Here is a 19,295-nt window from a genome sequence, read left to right as displayed (position 1 = left end):
CCTCCTGAATACAAATCTAAAACCTGCTGTGGATTTCCTCAGTTTGTTTGTGCAGATATTGGTACGCGGCTCGCAGAATCCACCATCATCCAAAAGCACATGATCCTAACGCTGCCGGGGGTAAGACTTTATAAGACGTGCGTTCGGATCTTATTAGAATCAGCCTCATAAAACAGCGTGAAATAATGATAGTTCCCCCACTGCGATTCCTCCTGAAGGATAAACCGTTTTTTTGTTCACCACAGTGCACAACGGCAGCCATGGAATGCATGAGACAATACATAAGTGAGCTCCTGGACTTCATTGCGGATATGCACACCCTAACCAAACTAAAAGTAAGTCTTGCTTGTGTCACAACTCTCACAGTATTTCAGTAGGAGTAGTTTGAGGTTTTTTTGTCCCCTGTTTTGCTTATTATTCAGCCTTTTATTTTCCTGACTCCACATGTGTCACTCAGAGCCATATGAAGGCTTGTTGTCAGCCGCTGCATGAGGACACTTTCGGGGGGAACCTGAAAGTGGGCTTGGCACAAGTCGCCGCCATGGAGATCAGCAAAGGCAATCACCGCGATAACAAAGCTGTGGTCCGCTATCTTCCTTGGCTTTATCATCCGCCATCCACCATGCAACAAGGGTAAGAACGACATGAGAACATATTTCCCTCACATATCTCCAGCAATGTTCACCGTAAATCGTCCAGGTTGTAAGATATCCGTCCATGAGGCAAAAGAAAAAAAGGGTTCACAGTGTTTTGGTGTGCGGGCAGAAATCGATATATGTGACACGAATGTTAGTACGGCTAACTGATGGTGAAACATTAAGTATAATCGTGAGAGGTATGACAATAACATTTAATCGAATATATAACGTGGGCTGATCTGTGAAACTGAATTTCAATGTTTTTTTTCCTCTGAAGGCCAAAAGAATTCATCGAGTGTGTGTCCCACATTCGTCAGCTGTCCTGGCTACTTTTGGGCTCCCTGACGCACTGTGCCCTGCACCAGGGCTCCACCTCCTGTATGCCCATCCCTCTAGATGCTGGCTCCCACATCGCAGATCATTTAATAGTCATCCTCATTGGTTTCCCAGAACAGTCAAAGGTGTGGCCGAAACAAAATCCCTTCAAATGATCCCAGGTTTCGTTAATATGATCTATAAACCTCCTCACTGGCCTTTATCTCTCTTGATCTCTGTCTCCAGACGTCGGTGCTGCACATGTGCTCTCTCTTCCACGCCTTCATGTTCGCCCAGCTGTGGACCATCTACTGCGAGCAGGCGGCCGCTGCTCCGTCCCTGCAGAACCAGAACCAGACTGAATTTTCGTCCAACGCCATCCTCACTGGCCTGGAGTTCTGGAGTCGGGTTACGCCCAGCATCCTGCAGCTCATGGCCCACAATAAAGTGGTGAGTGCTCTGACAATTATTTAAGGCAGCAAATGTGGTGTGTTTGGATGAATTCCTATTTCATATATGATGAAGAATCTGTAACTATGTTTGATAAAATCACAGTTTTGATTGATTGATTGATTTTCTCTTAGATGGTAGAAATGGTGTGTCTTCATGTCATTAGCTTGATGGAAGCCCTGCAGGAGTGCAACTCAACCATCTTTGTCAAGGTTTGCTATAATCCTGGTATTTTTCTACATGTTTAATATATGATCGCCTTAACAGATACCATAATATGCATCCATTCTCACTCTTTCCTATAGTTAATCCCGATGTGGCTACCCATGATTCAGTCAAACCTTAAGGTAAGGCTTTAAAAACAACATTGATGCAGATTAATAAAAATGCAATTCACTATTGACCCATTGTGTGATGTCTAAAACGTTGTCATCTTCCATTCCTACCTTCACCAGCATCTGTCTGCGGGGCTGCAGTTGCGTCTCCAGGCCATCCAGAACCGCGTCAACCACCAGTGTCTGCAGGGCCAGACGTCCGGAGCCCCTCCGTTCGCTCTGCGCAAATGGCTGCAGTGCACCCAGTTCAAGATGGCTCAGGTGGAAATCCAGTCGTCTGAGGCCGCCTCGCAGTTCTACCCCATGTGACCTGCTCCCGCTTGTCGCCTTGGGTCCAGTCTGGGTCCTTAGACCTGCATGCGTCCTCTCTGGACGAACCCTCTGACCAAAAAAAAAAAAAGGACTCTTCTGTAAAACTGATGCTGTGGGATTCATTTGGACTGGATCATTTTAAGCATCTTTAGTGTACTACTTGTATATGTACAGTGAATCTATGCTATTTTAAAGTGCTATCACTGGAGCTAATAATTAAAAGTCTGGCAGGCTTGTGGGAGATATTTGCATCAGGTGCCTAAGAGAATTTCTATAGACCCACGTTAGTATTAGTGAGGGTGTGAAAGCAAATGCTTGTTGAATCTTACAGTACATACGCTCACTCTATTATATATATATATATATATTCTATCACTTTTTAAGTTGCTTGGTTGCAAGCTGGATAATAAAAGTATGATTTTTTTCTAAACATTGAGACCACTTTGTCATTTCACATCAATTGCCAACCCATTCAAAATTCAAATGTGACATTTACCGCCCTTTGATGTCGCGGCCGATGTGGAAAATGTCCAGTTTACCATAATGCAGATGGCAGAGCGATAAAGTCGGCTCTGTTGTTTTTCCTCCATGGACGAGAAACTGAACCTCAGGTGTGTCCGGGAAAAATGACATGACATGCATTACTCAGCTCCCGTCTGAGGTCCTCGTCGGGCTGTCAGTCATGCTGCCTCTCGCCATCAGTGCTGCGATCAATCAGAGGCCAATCTGAGGCGCAGCAGCAGCTTTGTAACTCGATAAGGTGGAGCCAGACATTGGAGGTAAACAAGACTATTTCGGTTGCGCACCCCCCTCCCCGCCCCAAAATGGAAAAGCCCACCTCGCGTCTCCATGCCCCTCTTCATTGGCAGCAGCGAAACAGATTGGCCCACGCATATACCAAGCAAACGCAATTACCTTTGGCCTAATGTGGTTTGTTGTGATTAAGCATTGTTGTGAGGTCTAACCGCATTACCGCGAAGCCCTTGTCTGAGAATAACAGATGACATGACAGCAGGGCCAGAAAGTCCAACAGCACATTAATCTTTGTTTTGATCTCCACTGCTGCAAGGATTTCATTATCAAGCTTTAAAATGAATTAGATCTGGTGATATAAATGCATTCTGCAAGAAGAAATTGGTTTATTGGACAAAAATAAGTCAAATTTGATTTGCATATATTTTTCAAAAATGTGCTTTTAGTCACTGCATGTGTAAGAGGACCCATGTTGAGAGGTGTATGCCAAATGAGTCACTAGTGTAATGATATCACACAATGTGACTAATGAACACACACACACACACACACACACACACACACACACACACACACACACACACACACACACCTACACACACTCACACTCACACACACTCTCCCCGGTGACCCCAGGCTAGCTGAATCAGGCTGCAGTGCCCCTTTTCATCAACCTCTAGTCTTGGCTCATCAAAGAGCCGCTCTCCTGCTGTGTGCCTCTGTGTGTGCGAGTGTGTATTAAAGTGATGCTGGATGCAGGTGTGTATGTGCATGTATTCCATCATGTGCACAGGGGTGTGTGTGTGTGTGTGTGTGTGTGTGTGTGTGTGTGTGTGTGTGTATTTAATCAAGTCCCCCTTGCTCTGGGGTTGCATCTGTCAGCCACTGCCACCGTTGTGATCGTTTGAACTCGCAGCCCTTTACCAAAGAACCTCTCTCATTAGCAGCAGCTTATGTAATCAGTGTCCCACAGGTATCCAGCACTTTCCCCGCCCCTGCCTGCCTTTCCTGCCTGCTGCCTCCTGGAGGACCATATGGAGGCGCTGACCTGATGAGCAGGCAGCTGGAGGTAGTGAGGGTAATTAAAGATGACCAAAGGCCTCTCGGGCAGAGAGGGTGTGAGTGGGTCCTCAAAGATTGTGAAGGTCAGCTTTGAAAGGACTTTTGAGCTCTCATGCACACACACACACACACACAGACTTGCATGCACCAGCATGGTGTATATCACCAGGTGTGTGCATTGGTGACATTTCTTGATTAAAGAGCAGGTTGATACAGAGTGCAGCACTATTTTTGTTTGTTTGTACGGAAACAATTTTGAAGAAGCCACGTTTAAAAGAAGCTGTGTTATCGGCGCCCTTTTGCTCTGTGGGAATACCTTCTGAGAGGCTCACGAAAACTTGTTGAGACAGTGACAATCCCTGGTCCCTGGTCCCCCCCCCCCCCCCCCCCGCCTAGTGCTGTCACATTGCTTTTATTACAGTGAAATCCACAGCGCCCTGGCTGGACAATGCATGAATGTTTAAATTGCTCAGAGTGTCCATTGGCATTACCATCAAGCGGCACATCCAAAGCAGGGCAGGCAAAGCACTCTGGTCCCTCATTCACATTATAATTCATTGACGTTCCTCTTCAGTGCTCCTGTGCATCAGCCTGTATAGTACAGGTTTGTCCCCCTTGTTTGTTTCACATCATTAACCACAGTTAATGTATAATGTGCAAATTAAAACAGAAATGGAAAAATGTCTGTACGATTGAATTTAAGACAATTTCACAGAGGTGTTTTTTTTTTTTTTAAATCTACTTCCTTCTTTTAGCTTCCTTCTAAACCCCAATTTCATTCTTGCGTGAGCAGCAGAAATCCTTCACACACATCCACGAGGTTTCGTCACGTGATTATTTATCGAGCCCAGAGCGAGCGCAATATGCAACGTATAAAGTTTTTCTGGTTTGCGTCATTAAGCCCCATGGAGAGCAATATGCTTGATAATTGCAGTTCATTAAAGATGCACTGTGTGAGACAGACTGAGAACATGTCCTCCACTGTGGAGGGGAGAGGGGGGTGGGGGGGGTGGGGGGGGGGGGGGCCCAGGAGACACGGCCAGCACGGCTCTCTGCCCAAGACATGAACGGCACAACACAGCACATTGCAGACAGGATGAGCAGGGGCGTAATAGAACAAGCTCACTTTTATCACCGTGGCCACACACAGTCCAGTTGGTCTGCCACAACATAAGGACAGATTCATATCTGCACATACGCCTCTTTAAACACAACGGGCTGTGGGTCTGTTGTTATGTACAGTTTTATTTACAACTGAAAAACTCAGCAATTAAATCAACTTATGCACATCTTTCGGTTTGGTATAATGCATAAATTGTGTATGTACTATTGATTGCCATATATACATTAATGGCTTGCTCCAGCAACATGACAACATTGACATAATTCTAAATGGTAGCACATTTGTTTAAGTTTGACTATGTATAAACATATGTTCTGTTACACTGTACATTAATTAACAGTCCAGAAGGCAGATATTTAAATAGCAATATTTACATTCATGCATCCTTCATTTCGCTCATATAGGTACATGGTGGGGTATACTGTTAGCTAATATCTGTGCATGTTTCGATGCAAGCATGTGTTTCTCCAAATTTCCACAGTTTAGCCAATATCTATAGTTAACTGACAGCCACAGAGTACAGCCCACTCTCACCGAGTACACTCATCTGCATGCACACTCACAGACAGACCGACAGCCAGACACACACACACACACACACACACACACACACACACACAGTCAGTCACTTACACTCACTCTCTCACACACTCACACACACACACACACACACACAAGAATGCACTCATGCACAGACACACACAGCTTTAATGTATAAAAGCAGAGCAGCGTTGAGTGATGCTCCAGTTCAGCTCAGTTGTGTTTTTCCAGCGGGGATGTGGAGGATGCCTGTGACAGCACAGACACAGAGAGTCACACACACACACACACACACACACACACACACACACACACACACACACACACACACACACACACACACACACACACACACACACACACACACATCCCTGCTGAGGCCATCCTCTGTGCAACCCGATCTCTGGCTATTGGCTAAGTCTCCTGTCTCTCTCACCAGTCACAAGGTCAGGCCTGGGCTCATGTCCCCAGTTTCTATAGCGATGGGCTAAGCCCCTTCTTGACAGATAGAAAAATGAAGATTGTCAAATCCAAAACAAAGCATGACTGAAGGCATCTAACTGACCCCAAGACTCTGAAACAACAAGATTGAACCAAAAGGCTTGAGATAGCAGGTTTAAGTTGTAGGGGAGGCAAAAAACGGGGACTGGATTATGATGCAGCACATTAATAATGTTTGGAAAAACACACATTCACATAACATCATAGAGACCCCCTGACGTTTTAGCAGAAGTCTCAGGGAAACAGAGAAAAGCATATCAAACACCCAGAGACAAAACAACTGATACCGAAACTCAAGCGTGTTTTCTGCATCAGTGTCTCAACAAAACTGACAGCAGGCTTAAAGCATCGGAGCATCACAAATGGATAATACGGTTTATAAATTATTCACTTAAAAAACATAGCTATTAAGAAATAAAATGAGTTCATCAAGATGTTCAAGATTTGTAAAGATGTGAGTAACTTACAAGACGGTTTATTTTTTTCTTTTAAGTAGAAAAATAAATTCAAAAGGTAGATAAATAAGTAAAGAAATTGAGCAAATAATTCAATGAATGACTGAAGTATATTACATTGAGCCTAAGTCTTCGGTGGCATGGTAAAATAACCAGTATGTCCCGTGTTGATGTCGTTGCTCCTCTCTCTTTTTTTTTTTTTTTTTTTCATATGGATTTCTTTAAATTGCATAGTCAGATGAATCCACATCTCAGAGGCCGACAGGAACACCATGCCTCTCACAAAGCATCTGTCTCCAAAAATGCAGAACAAAAGATGGACAGTGGTGGGGGGATTGGAATATAAAAAAATGTTGCATTCTCTGTAAAAACCGCATGCACGTTATTTATTTTGTATGATGGGCTTGTCCTGTCTGCTGTATCGTCTCTTGTTCCATTGCAGATGTCAACAGTGTGTGAGGTCTGGATCTGCGGCAGACTGGCAGACGGTCCCTCTCCAGCCAGCAGCCAACCAGCCTGTCAGCAACACTTGCTGTTACTAAGAGCATAATGTTCAGCCTGCTGTGCCACTTTCAACACCATGGGGGTTTTGTGGATTTCTCCCTCCGTCCTTTCTGGCTTCCTTTTATTATTTTTATTTTTTTATACCTTCCATCTTTTGCAGCTCCTCTTGAGCCGAATGGTGTCTTCAGTCCAGGCAACATGCCAAGCAAAGAGGGAAGGTTTACCTATTTGAAAACCTTGGATAAAACCCTGTTGCATTCTGGGTGAGAAGGGATCGTTGTATTTGGGGGTTTACGGTGAGAGACGGTAATGGTGATGTCACTTCCTGCGTCCACCAGGAGACAGTCTATACCACAGTGTTGTTGGTACCCATGGCCTTCTTGTTACGGATGCTCATGGCGTATTCCCCACGACTTGTCCCGTTCTCTTCTTTTCGTAGTGGTTTCCTGCGAAATAAATATGTTCATAAAGTAAAGTCGAATTCCTTGACAAGAGAGTTACATTTGTCTTCATTAAACAGAGTTTCTAGACTGTTAACCTTCAGGCTGATTTGATTTCTCGGGCTGCTCTTGATGGACTCGCTGGTCTCAGCGATCCTTTCTAATAAGTTCAATGTTCAAAGGTCACCTTTTTTTTTTTTGCAAGGAGACGGGGATACATCGGGATAAGGCAATTACCTACTCCTGACTGGCAGACGCGATCTTCCCTCTAAGTAATGAGTACGTGTGTGGCTGTTAAAAAAAACAACAACTTTGGAATACCATCAATGCATAACCTTCTCTTGCGCTGTAGTACTCTGTCCTTTCTATGAGGACGTTCTGGTGCAAAATAAAGCTGCAACACATGATCCCCTTGCTGCTACTGGCCTGTGAAGAGCAGTATCATTCAATGCAGCCCTTTTCATGCACTCCTCAGTGCCTTTGTGGTTATTATATTTGTCCAGTGTACTGTGGCTTCTGCACCGACCCCCTCAGCTGCTCTCTCCTGCTTTGGCTTATGTAACTCGGGAGACAGATCTGAATACAGTTAGTACAGTCATTGTTCCACTCAACACTGTACTATGCCTTCATTGCCACAGAGGACCCTTGAGCGACATCTTAGCTCAGCGTCTCCTCTCCCCTTCTCTCCTCTGAAAGCCCTGGCTGGCCAGTCCAACTTTGACAAACAGTCATTCCCAGTCCAGTCTTTTTTTTCCCTTGTCGGCCATCGTGCAGCGGGGGGGAATCCTTACAGGGTGAAATGAGCTCATGCTCGACAGAATGCAATCTAATCTAACAACCCTGCAAGAAAAACTACGTTTGTTTACGTTTGTAATGAGAGAAGGTCAAAGAGACTATGCTACTTTTGAAAAATAACACAATCTTCCTCTCTCTCAAATGAAAATAAGCGTAAGCAATAAAAATTCACTCGATTCAATTCACTCACAGGTTTTGCTGCTTCAGCCCTGTCTGGTCTGATATGACTAGCAGCGTATGGCAGCTTATGTTAGCTAACTTTGGATATATGAGTAACTGAAATGACTGAGTTGGCGCTCTTTGCCACTTCTGTACACATCGCCATGGACTCAAAACTGTGCCACCGAGTTGAGTCAATACCTTTGACGGGATCTCAGTAAAAATGCACCGTGAGCTTCATAATTGCAGCATTTATTGTGCTTCGCACTTTGGATTGCATTACGGTTCTTGCCCCCATGTGTATTCACACACCGAGACTGTAAAATAAAGAAGGACAGCCGATCAATCTCCGTTATGTAAAATGTGTTTTGGTGACATTTCCTAGAGGATATAATACAATTGATGGTCATGAATATGCTAAATTTGCTCATTTCCTCGGCTGTCAACTCAATTTGTCAACTTTATTTTTTTTCGTTGCTCCCTTAAACATTGGCCCATCTGATTCTGCCACACCTGTTATTCCACCATCTTGTTGCTGTCAGGTTTTCAAAGCGTTCCTGTCGTGGCTGTTTTTCAGCTGTCATTGCAGCGCTGTGAACCACGTCAACCCCTCCACCTCCCGGGTTCCAGATACTTTCGTCTGTCAAAAAAGTCACTGTCAAGAGTCTTCGCCGGGCTTTAAAGCTTTCGACTAAAAAAGACATCACAATGGGGTCTACATAATAAACACTGGCGATATGCCTCCTCTGTAATATTTAGCTGTGGTAGCGACATGGCTCTAAGGATGTTGTTTTCAATCTGTCTGTCAGTCCACAACTTTGGTGCAGACTAAAATATATCAACAACTGATGGAACTTTGCACACATTCATGATCCCCAGAGGATGACTCCTACTGACTGACCCCCTGACTTTTCCTCTTTGTGCCACCATTAGTTTGAAGTTTGTTGTTTTCAATGAAATACGATTGGATGGATTGTCATGGAACCTTCATGTTCACCTCAGGATGAATTGCAATAACTTATTCATGTGTTTATTTATTATGTATGACCAATAAAATACCTGCAAAACTAATGAGATTGCCACTCGCCCTTGACTGTACTTTGCTGATGAGCAAATGGTAGCATGCTAGCACACTAAACAGAGATAGTGATAATGGTGAACATTACACCTGCTTAATACCAGACCAAAGACTGTATATAAGAAGACATCAGAGCTAGCCTTGCCACAGTTGGCATGTTAGCATGCCGACGTTAGCTTTAGCTCAAAACACCGTTGCCTCACAGAGCTGCTAGCATGTCTGTAGACTCTTAGTCTTGTTATAAAGTTATCAAAAAAGTATAAAAGTTATATAAATAATACAAGCTCTTACTTTCATTTGACGCTTAACTTTGTACATTGAGCTTCTTTTTCTATTATAAAGTCTCAGATTGATGATGGTATTTGTTTTTATATTCATAAGATGATTATGAATAACTGTTGAACGACAGATGTTTTGTGAACATCTCACGCTGCATTTAGTCCATGGTTGTTGGGGTTGTTTTGGGGATGCAAGCTAGCGGCTCTTGAACAAAGTTGTGCACAAAATGTGAGGCAATGACTAAGACTTCCTGTGGGACTCTGTCAGCTGGGAGGGGTCACACGTCTCATGGACACAAGGGATCCACGCCGGCCATGTAGGACAGATTCGACTGGCTGTGTCCCTTGTGGGACCCAGGGAAAGACTCAAAATAGAAACTGTCCAGCCCCAGGGTGGAAACACATTGTGCCGCGGGGGAGAAGACTGGCTGATGCAGCTGCAGCTAGGGGAGTTGGGATAGACCAAAGTGTTCTCCAAGGGACAGACGGCAGGGTTTACAGCCAGTCTGGGAATTCTTCTACTTGGAACAAAAAGTCAGCGGGGTTGATTTTGTTTGTCGTTATGCAACATTCTTGCAGCTAACTAATTATTTTATTTTAAAAATATTTTTTGACGGATCAGTTATTTATCTGTTATGTTGTAAAAAAAAAAAAAAAAAAATGGCCGTCTGACACTGTCGATCTACAGCCTGCTGGAAGGCGCGTCAGCCCTGTTTATTTCTCCCAGGACGTAATCTCCGCTCAGACTGACCATGTCGCTTTTGGCCACCACACAGGGCAGAGCGGTGGGGCCTCAAACCGACCTCTACCCGGGGCCTTCAATAATAGATGCCATGCTGTTGACACATGGCAGGTGGCAACACAACATTTCACAGGTTAGATGAATATTTCATATCAAAGCTGTGCAATCACAGCACGCACATTCCTGTTTGAAGTTTGGGGAATGGCTCATGGTGAAATTGGGACATGTGTTGAGCTGTTTACAATTACTCCAGCCATCTGGAAATTAGAGTAACATGCTACGGTTCAAAGAAAACACATTACAAAACAGACTGTAAAAATCTGTCACCGGTTTTGATGGTGCTGGTATAGTCATTTTGAAAATAAAACAGAGATTAATTATGTATTAGTAAATATTGGATTTTAAACCACTTTGCCTGACAAGTAGTTTCCTTTTATTGTATCTCTGGCTGAGCATTTTGGATATTCTTTATTGCCCTTGGACAGGAGCAGCTGTGATGTATTATCTGTCTTTGGACAAGCCTCCCAGAGCGGTAAGTGATTGGAAAAAGCATCTAGCTTCATTAGTCAGTTGGTTCGAGTTGTGTTTGTTTTGGCTTCTTGGATGGCTGACAGCCTGGACTGCAGCATCATGTCTTTTGCTTCGGATGGCACAGCAACACTGAAACGCAGCGTGTGTCTGGATCCTCTGCTCTGTGCTTGCACACACCAGCCTCCCTGGTGCTGTGGACTCTGAATAGAATTGTATGGAAGTGTTTTTCCTCTCCAGCCCCTTTGCTTCTGACACATGACTGGCAGACAAAGATTATGAAAAATAACAAAAGGCCAGGAGGGCTGGGACCCGCAGAGCTAGCTCCTCTGCTGTCTGTGGTGCTCAGGCCTTGGCCCTCGGCCAGCTGATTTTCATTGGGAAAGCCCGGAGCACTGAGGGGCTGGAAGGGCTATATATAACTGGCTGTGTTATTCTCACTGACAAACCCTGTCTCACACTGTTATTGACTAAGAAGCTCAATTACTGCCTTTGCCTGCTTTCGTAGACAACATTTTTTTCTGTCCTTTTCGCTGTGTCGTTTCCTCAACCTTCCACTCAGGAGCGATCGGATGATTAGAGCGAGCTGGGATTAAATGTTAAGGAATCACATTTTCTTTCCCCCTGGACGGCTCTCCTATTGGCTGGCGACTAATGAATGTCTAATGAGGCCAGTCTGGCTGGACCTGTGTATTTTTCCCCCTCTCATTCAGAGTGGAGGGGAAGCTTGGCGTGGCACAAGGTCTGCAGTCTGGAGCCCACAGAGCTTCAGGACACGACCCGCTTGCATGTATAAAAGATGTGGCCTGCGACTGAATGACTGCGCAAATTAATTCATAAATAATGACTTGGGTTTGGGGCTGGAGCCCGTATTGCAACAACACTTTCTTACCACTGCTGCATTAAAAAAGGTGCCCCTTGGCTACACAGGGGGCTGGAGAATTGCCATAATGAATTCCTGAGCCAACCACCCATTACTTCCGCTGCCTGACTTTGCCTATTTGTTGTTTAAAGAAAGGAGGAATAGAGCTCTAATGAGGAAAGCCGTGTCTGGCATGCAGGTTTAATGTAATTCCATAAATATAATAAGGTATGATACTAAATCAATTTAAATACACATAAATAAAACATAGAAGTAGCGCCGTGATTTAGCACACACACACATATCTGTGGCCACTCTCACATGGGGTGTGTGTGAGAGTCAATGTTTATGCCGTATTTTACAGAGTGTGTAAATATGCCAAGATGATGTATCTGTATGTAAAGATGTTGTGAGTATATGGATGGGTGCACACAAATCGCCTCCTCCGCATGCCTCTCTGAGCATGTGTGGCTGCTTTGCACGATGTGTGTGTGTGTGTGTGTGTGTGTGTGTGTGTGTGTGTGTGTGTGTGTGTGCGTTTGTTAAATGTCTGCGAACATTAACATGGATGTCAGAGTGCATGTGTGACACCGTGCCGCCTGAATGTCACACAGAGAATTGGGTCTGGCTTGTGCTGCAGGCTAAAACCTCACGCAGCCTTTTCTCTAATAAGCCAAATGGGGGAAACAGTTCCCAGCTGCAACAGCGGCGTCTTGGGATTCCTCTGCTCGCCTCTCGCTTTCACTTTCACGAAATCCAGCTGCCGCTTTAGGAAGCTTTAGACGCTTATGCAAATTAAAAAAATCAACACGGCATTGTATGGTTCGGGTCATTACGCACTTCAATAAATTAATTTATAGGATGCTTCTTGGTGACTCAGCGTAGTGGATCTTACTCGGTGACATTTATAACCCATTCCATTATCTAACCTCTGACCTCAGTGTGACCCAGCAGGGTGATAACGGGGATAGCACAGTCTCCCACGGGTGAAATTACATATCACATGTTGAGTAGCCTGTCTGTGACCGTTCCTATTTCATCTTGTCATCGCCTCAGAATATTTCAGAGGTACGTGCGAATAAGATCCAACTGGAATACTACAAGAGCAGAAAAGAGCAAAGGGACCTCCAACCTCTTGATGGCCTTGTAGCAGATGATGATGGCTGAGAGCAGGAAGACAACTGAGGCACAGCCCACCGTTCCAAGCACTACAATGTCCATCTCCATCCACCACGGCCTCAACAAGGGCACCTCGGGCTCTGCCACTGAGGAGAAAAAAAAGAGAAGAAGAAGAAGAAGAGGGGACGGGAGGAAGGAAATTTGGATACAGAAGAAGAGAATGAGTAGAACGTATTTAACACAATAAATTACAGTGCTCATCCCTTTGGACACAGAACTAACTTTGAGTTATTAGTTCCTTAGTGGTTGCATCATACGACATGATAACACAGCAGCATGAAAGTGATGTTCTTCCCCGTTCCGAGTCGGGAAGTAGCCGTGTCCTCGCCTGTTCTGCAGGTCTTAGGTTCAACGTTCAAAGATATCCAAGCCGACACAATGAATCATTTAAGGTCCCGTCAGCCTTCCTTACACCAGCACTCTTGTCCACACCAATTACTGTTGCGGGAACCTCCTGCTCTTTCCACATTAGATTTGTGGTGTAAGGCCACTCACCGGGAATGTTGTATAACATTGTGTGCATCAGCAACTTTGTGTCTGTAATGCAGAACTTATCTCTTCTCTTTCTGCAGCATTTGATGCTGTACCAGCATATATTAATCCGTTTAGTCATGTGCATATCTATCTATCTATCTATCTATCTATCTATCTATCTATCTATCTATCTATCTATCTATCTATCTATTCATCCATCTATGAATGCCGGTTTGTTCCAGTTTTGTGCGCCTGAGAAAACACACTGTGCTGTATATATCATAACAAACTCAAAGCTCCTGCGTTTACAGTTACGTCGTTATGAATGAGAGGAAGGGTTTACACCATAGCAACAAATACTCCTTAGTAATGCTGTGGACTACTTTCCAACGCAGCACATTTCTACGGAGCAAATAACGAGACACGGCTCTCCCCGGTACAGCAGACCACGTCATAAGTCACTATGAATTTAAAAGCTCCTCTCAGCCAAACTTCCATTTTAATCCTGCGTTTTTGTCAACGGCTGTAGGATTTAATTCAGTCAGTGGTAAGAATCTACTTCATTGTGATAAAGCACGCTCCTCTGAAAGACTTCGGAAACCATTTTTAGCACATACAGACTTACCTAACAGTGCCAATTTTTCTCCCCTTTTTTTTTATAGACTTTTAGCAGATAGATAAAGGTCTCAGACATTGTCCCAGTTTTTCATGTTAGCTATGCATATTCATTGCATTTTATAGACTACAGTTTAAAGAAAAAAATTTCAGCTCTAATCGTTTTGCAAATTGGGCTACTGAAGGAATATGAAGATAATTATGCGCCTGTATGGATTAAATTGAGAACTGAAGAAAGAAAACTTCCTTGAAATGAATTATTCATGGTGTCTCCACCCTCTGCAAACATTTCTGTGTAAAGTTGAAAAGGAATAAAAATTGGCCTGCTTATCATGTTTATCGTGACACACTACTGTTTATGGATGAGTTCAGAACTCCACTCATGCGTTGGCTGTAATTGGGCATTCAACCCCCCCCCCCCCCCCCCCCCCCACTTCAGCTTACAGTCAGATGGTCCTGACAGCATCCATGCAGTGCCCGACATTTACAGAATAACTCTCGATAGGTAGTGAGTCGGTGGGGAAATAAGGTCCATTTAAATTGACCAGACAGAAAGAAATCATTGGAAGTGATTGATTGAAACCTTTACACTGCTGCCCGGTGAGACTTTGATGATTTAGTGCTCCTCCCTACTCATAATATTAAGGGCTCAGCGTGAGTGATTTCCAAAGAGTCACAGTAATAGCTCAGAACGGCTGCATCATCAGAAACGCCTGTCCCATATTTCAGCGCACTGTTCATTAAGGTGCTTGAGACTACGTACAAATCACATCAACTTTCAGCGAGCGGGCCGGTGAAATATGTTCGCCTATCTGTCAATGGATTTACCATCTTAGAGGGAGTGTCGGGGGGGGGGGGGGGAAACTGCTGCAACAGGCAGCAGATCCACACAGATATGCACGCTTGTTGTATCCAAGCACTAACACACAAAGCACTTAACACACGCGCACACCCTGATTGCCGCCAGCTCGACTTCAAAACGAAGCTAAAACTACTGGGCCGCTTCATTAGCTCCTTATCTCTACCAAATTAAAGCTAATTTAATTAACTCATCTGTATTTTAATCAGGGGTCCTCCGGGGGAAACCCTACCACTGAACCATTGAGCTTGGCAGCCCAGCAGGCATGGATTTCACAAGCAGCTGGGTAGTCCCCAAGGTCAGACCCGGCATAAATTAGTCCTGTGTTCAGCTGTCAACATCCTGCTGGCTCTATCACACGCACAGACGCACACACTTGCGAAAACAGTGGCCCATGCACGGCCTCTCACACATGGTGCATTTTTCTTTTGAGCATAAAAGGAAACACTCCACGTCAAAACAGTTTCTTCAGACTAGCCCAGTTGCTTGACACCTGCGCTTGGCTGTGGAATGAGATCCAACTGCGGAGCGAGAGCAAACTGAGAGAGTGAGACAGACAGACTCGTAGGCGAGACAGGTGAGAAACCTGGGAGTGTGAGCCGGGAGGTGGGAGTCTCACCTGTGGTGCCCAGTAGCCGTGGGGGAGGCGGTGGAGGCGGTGGAGGAGGAAGGGGAGGGTATCTTCTACAGTGGCATGCCAGCTGGCACTGTTCACTAACTTTCTCCGCCACAGTCCGTGAGCATGACCTCTGGAGTTCTCCCTTATGGTGAAGGAGAGAGAGAGAGAGAGAGAGAGAGAGAGAGAGAGAGAGAGAGGGAGTGAGAGACACATTGAAATGACTGAGGCACTGTCCTTCAGTGCATTACTCACGAGTGCCATCAGCACAACACTGTGCAGCACAAATGGAGATGCTTGAACACTCAGCAGCCTCTTAGTTAGCAGCACCAGTGGATATCCTCTCAGCATTCTTTTTCGTAATCGCGGCTCCAGTGTTGTTGTCACCGGGGCTGCTGTGTATGTAGTACATGCACAATAGTATCACGTCTATGGCTGCAGCCCGCTCCCTGTAAGAAACCACCCACCGACAGAGTGGGCAGCAGGCTGCCCCGAGGAGTGTGCGTGGGTGGACTTGGAAACTCAAGCAGATCACATTACACATGAACCCTGGCAACACTGCGTGCGTGTGAACAACAGCTCACCACTATCTGTAGGCAGCAGCACGGGGCAGAGGTTAGCATACTCATCACTAACATATGCCTGCTGCAGGGATCCTGGTGGGATAGCTGAATATTGTTATCATAAAAACACAGTTGGCCACTCCATGTTACCCACTACAACAGAGCTGAGTGTCTGTGTGTGTGTGTGTGTGTGTAAAGCTAGATGTCTCATGCCTTACTAAAAACTCTACATATGCATGCCAGTCAGTATTTGTGTACCCTGGACTTGTGATCCCAACATCTGGTGAAAAGACACTAAGCAATGCTTTGCATATTAATCGTGACATAATGAGTGCATAAGTTACTTGAAAACAGTTTCACAGTTTTTTTTTTTGTTGTTGTTGTTTATCCTTCAGAAAAATCAAACTCCTGTTACATTAGTGCAACATCTTCTCATGCGTAAATTGACAAAGTGGCGCGCGTGAACACGATCCTTACCTGGCATGAGAGTAAAAACAGTGAGAGAAGGCAATGACCGAAGAAAAAAGGCCAAAAACTTAAAGTGAATGGCATTAGATCTTGGACCAGCATTCCTCTTGCGCTGTTCTCGAAGATACTAGGCAGCGATTCCAACAAACGAATGCAGTATACATAAGCTTGAACTGTTTGGGAAATAACCATCCACCTTGTCCAGTTCAGCGGCGATATCTGTGACAAGCGTCTCCAGAAATAGTTTATGCCACAATCATGTTCCTCTTGAGATCCCGTTATCGATAGCATAGGACAGGCGAGCCGGTGGAGTGAGTAGCAAATCTCGATAATTCACATCTCGAAAGTAGTTTTTTTTCTTATTGGCACTCAGATAGCGACCTGAATCACGCCGCTACTCCGTGCAATGTGAGGGCGGTGGATGGCCCGTACCTTACATCCCTCCTCGGCTGCAAGCATGAGTGCAAATGGGCCACTCAAGCCATCGAAGTTGAAGGAAAAAAAAGAAAAAAGAAAAAAAGAAAAACGAACAGAGAGAGAGAGAGAGATCCTCAGTAATATCGTGCGGCAGGATTCCTCACAATAGGATCACACATCCCCTCAAGTTATCTAGGCTGAAGACTGTATGGGCGAGTCCGGAGGGCAGAGCCGAGGGTTAAACTGATGCATCCCCCTCTGTGCCAAAATACAGCGGGCTGTTTTATACGGGAGCATCACCACCGCGCACTTGATGCAGCGCTCACATCAGCTCATCCTGACAGTGTGTGCTCAAACAAATTCACCCTCCGCTTCTCAAAAAGTCCCCCCCCCTCCTCTTCCTCCTGCCCCCCCCCCCCCTAAAAAAACACACACACACACACACACACACACACACACACACACACACGGAAGGTGGCACGTAGGCGTCGTTAATGTCAGCGGTTTGTTTGTGTTTTTGTTTGCTTGTTTATGTATTTGTGTTATATATATTTTTTTTTTATAGTGGTCCAGGCAGAAAGTGTAGCCCTCAATGCGTGGAGGCGAGTCCGTAAGGATGACGCGTTCTAGACCGAATTAAAGTGAAGTGGGGGGAGAGAGAGAGAGAGAGAGAGAGAGAGAGAGAGAGAGAGAGAGAGACGCCTACCTACTGAAAACACTGCCGTACCCATGTTTGATGTGCTGTGTGCCTGCTAGAGCACTCTGTGGTCCAGTTTCCTAAAGTAGGCTGAGATCGGCTAAACAATACTGATGTAACCTGGCATTTACTGCTAAAGCGCCACTGCAAAGACATCTTTAAGATATTTATTAGATGTTTATTTATAAAACCGGGCTGCTTTTGACTTTTTCTTGCCACCATATTGATATATTTTACAAGAGGTGAGTGCAAAGAATCAGTATAGTTTTTTTTTTTTTTAAGAGCAGAGTTGCATAATATTGTTGGTGGTCTTCACAAGGCACAGTTATGAAATTACCCCACAGCCCCTAGCCATGTACGTGGTACCAGAGAGCCAACGTGACATCCACAGTTTACTGGATTTACTTAAGCAGATAACTGTCAGTGGGAGTGGAACCTTGATGCTCATCTTAGTGGCATTAATAAGGGAAGCAATCAAGAAGAGGAGTTGTTTTGATAGTTATTAAGTCCTCGCACTAACTACTCCTAATGCTGACAGTGGGTTTACTTTATTGATCACAAGTCTAGAGCAATTGTTGATTATGGGATTACAGAAAATATGAATCAGTAACTATTTGGTGATTGTCATTCTATAGAAGAAAAAGCTGCAAATTATACCAAGTTCAAATGTGAGAATTGCTGTTTTTTCAGTCTTATATAATTGTAATTTGAATATATTTTGGGTTTTTTTGGACTGTTAATTGGACAAACCAAGACATTTGGAGATGTTACTTTGGGAATTGAGAAAATGGGGATTTTTTTTTTCCCACTACTCCCTGATATTTTATAGACTTTCATCAATTCTGGTTAGTTGCAGCCCTACACCGTTTAAATACTTTCCCTTCAGCATCCACTACAGGGATCGTTGTTGCTGCCGCAGCACTGCCCCTTCAACTGTTAACAATCCATCGTCTTGCTCGAAGGCATTTGTTTGCAGGTTTCTCTGCTCGGTACACCAACATGCTGCCATGGCCTGGGTGACATTTTCATTGCCTACTCATGGTTCATGAATCCACAGTCGTTCGCTTTACCAAAAATGACTTCTGTTTGAAAGTGTTGCTCGTGGTTTAAATAGCAGAAGTGACAGCCAATGGTGTCACCGCTTATTCCAAATAACACAAACAGCATCTAAGCCAATATTCAAACTACTTTGGATTAAGATCAATGGAATCATCTAGCGTCTAGCCCTACAGCCTTTTGGTCAGCCGAGCATTTATCCCATCTCTTGCCCATCAAAAAGCTCTTCGCCGACAGTAATGGGGTGAGCTAATGCACAAGAGCAGTAGATGGCTTTTGGAGTGGAAAATCCACATATGATGCTGAGCTGCGTTTGTTGCATACAATGCAGGGATTTCTCAAGAGTTTCTGAAGTATAGAGCAAGCCTGGATTCGGCGTATAGTGTGCCTGGCGGTTCAGCTCGTCCATCCTCTACAGTCTGTCCCCAGTATCGATTATCTGACAAGAGGAAAGCACTACGTCCTCCTGGTTCCTTCCTGC

General features: G+C 44.6%; 2 protein-coding genes across 7 annotated transcripts in view; one reads left to right on the top strand and one right to left on the bottom strand.

Moving 5' to 3' along the window:
* The window catches only part of LOC137884527 (protein unc-79 homolog), a 30,310-nt gene extending 27,898 nt beyond the window's left edge, over nucleotides 1-2,412 (top strand). For all 6 annotated transcript variants that reach the window (XM_068726338.1, XM_068726337.1, XM_068726336.1 and 3 more), the window contains 8 exons: nucleotides 43-120; nucleotides 246-335; nucleotides 458-633; nucleotides 916-1,099; nucleotides 1,200-1,403; nucleotides 1,538-1,615; nucleotides 1,709-1,750; nucleotides 1,859-2,412. In XM_068726338.1, coding sequence (XP_068582439.1) covers nucleotides 43-120; nucleotides 246-335; nucleotides 458-633; nucleotides 916-1,099; nucleotides 1,200-1,403; nucleotides 1,538-1,615; nucleotides 1,709-1,750; nucleotides 1,859-2,047 — 1,041 coding nt within the window. In that variant the 3' untranslated portion in view covers nucleotides 2,048-2,412. The remainder of the gene's footprint in view (nucleotides 1-42; nucleotides 121-245; nucleotides 336-457; nucleotides 634-915; nucleotides 1,100-1,199; nucleotides 1,404-1,537; nucleotides 1,616-1,708; nucleotides 1,751-1,858) is intronic.
* A 4,253-nt stretch (nucleotides 2,413-6,665) lies between these two features.
* On the bottom strand, nucleotides 6,666-17,412 carry prima1 (proline rich membrane anchor 1). The gene is made up of 4 exons (XM_068726370.1): nucleotides 16,654-17,412; nucleotides 15,617-15,758; nucleotides 13,003-13,135; nucleotides 6,666-7,434 (listed from the first exon to the last, which is right to left on the bottom strand). Exons 1-4 carry the CDS (start codon nucleotides 16,933-16,935, stop codon nucleotides 7,335-7,337), a joined length of 657 nt encoding a protein of 218 aa, XP_068582471.1. The 5' UTR covers nucleotides 16,936-17,412; the 3' UTR covers nucleotides 6,666-7,334.
* Between the last annotated feature and the right edge of the window lie 1,883 nt (nucleotides 17,413-19,295).

Source organism: Cebidichthys violaceus, unplaced genomic scaffold (assembly GCF_023349555.1).
Source record: "Cebidichthys violaceus isolate CVI_PGR_0920_01 unplaced genomic scaffold, fCebVio1.0.p SCAF_39, whole genome shotgun sequence".
NCBI classification, from domain to species: Eukaryota; Metazoa; Chordata; class Actinopteri; order Perciformes; family Stichaeidae; genus Cebidichthys; species Cebidichthys violaceus.
Note: the sequence above shows the minus strand (reverse complement) of the source record. Positions and strands in the feature narration are given on the sequence as shown.

Bases quoted from the DNA above. Each gene is read 5' to 3' on its own strand.
- prima1 (XM_068726370.1), bottom strand. From the start codon at position 16,935: ATGCTATCGATAACGGGATCTCAAGAGGAACATGATTGTGGCATAAAC. The intron at 15,759-16,653 runs GTAAGGATCGTG...CTTCACCATAAG, and splicing joins TGTTTTTACTCTCATGCCAG to GGAGAACTCCAGAGGTCATG. The intron at 13,136-15,616 runs GTGAGACTCCCA...TTTTCTCCTCAG, and splicing joins ACGGCTACTGGGCACCACAG to TGGCAGAGCCCGAGGTGCCC.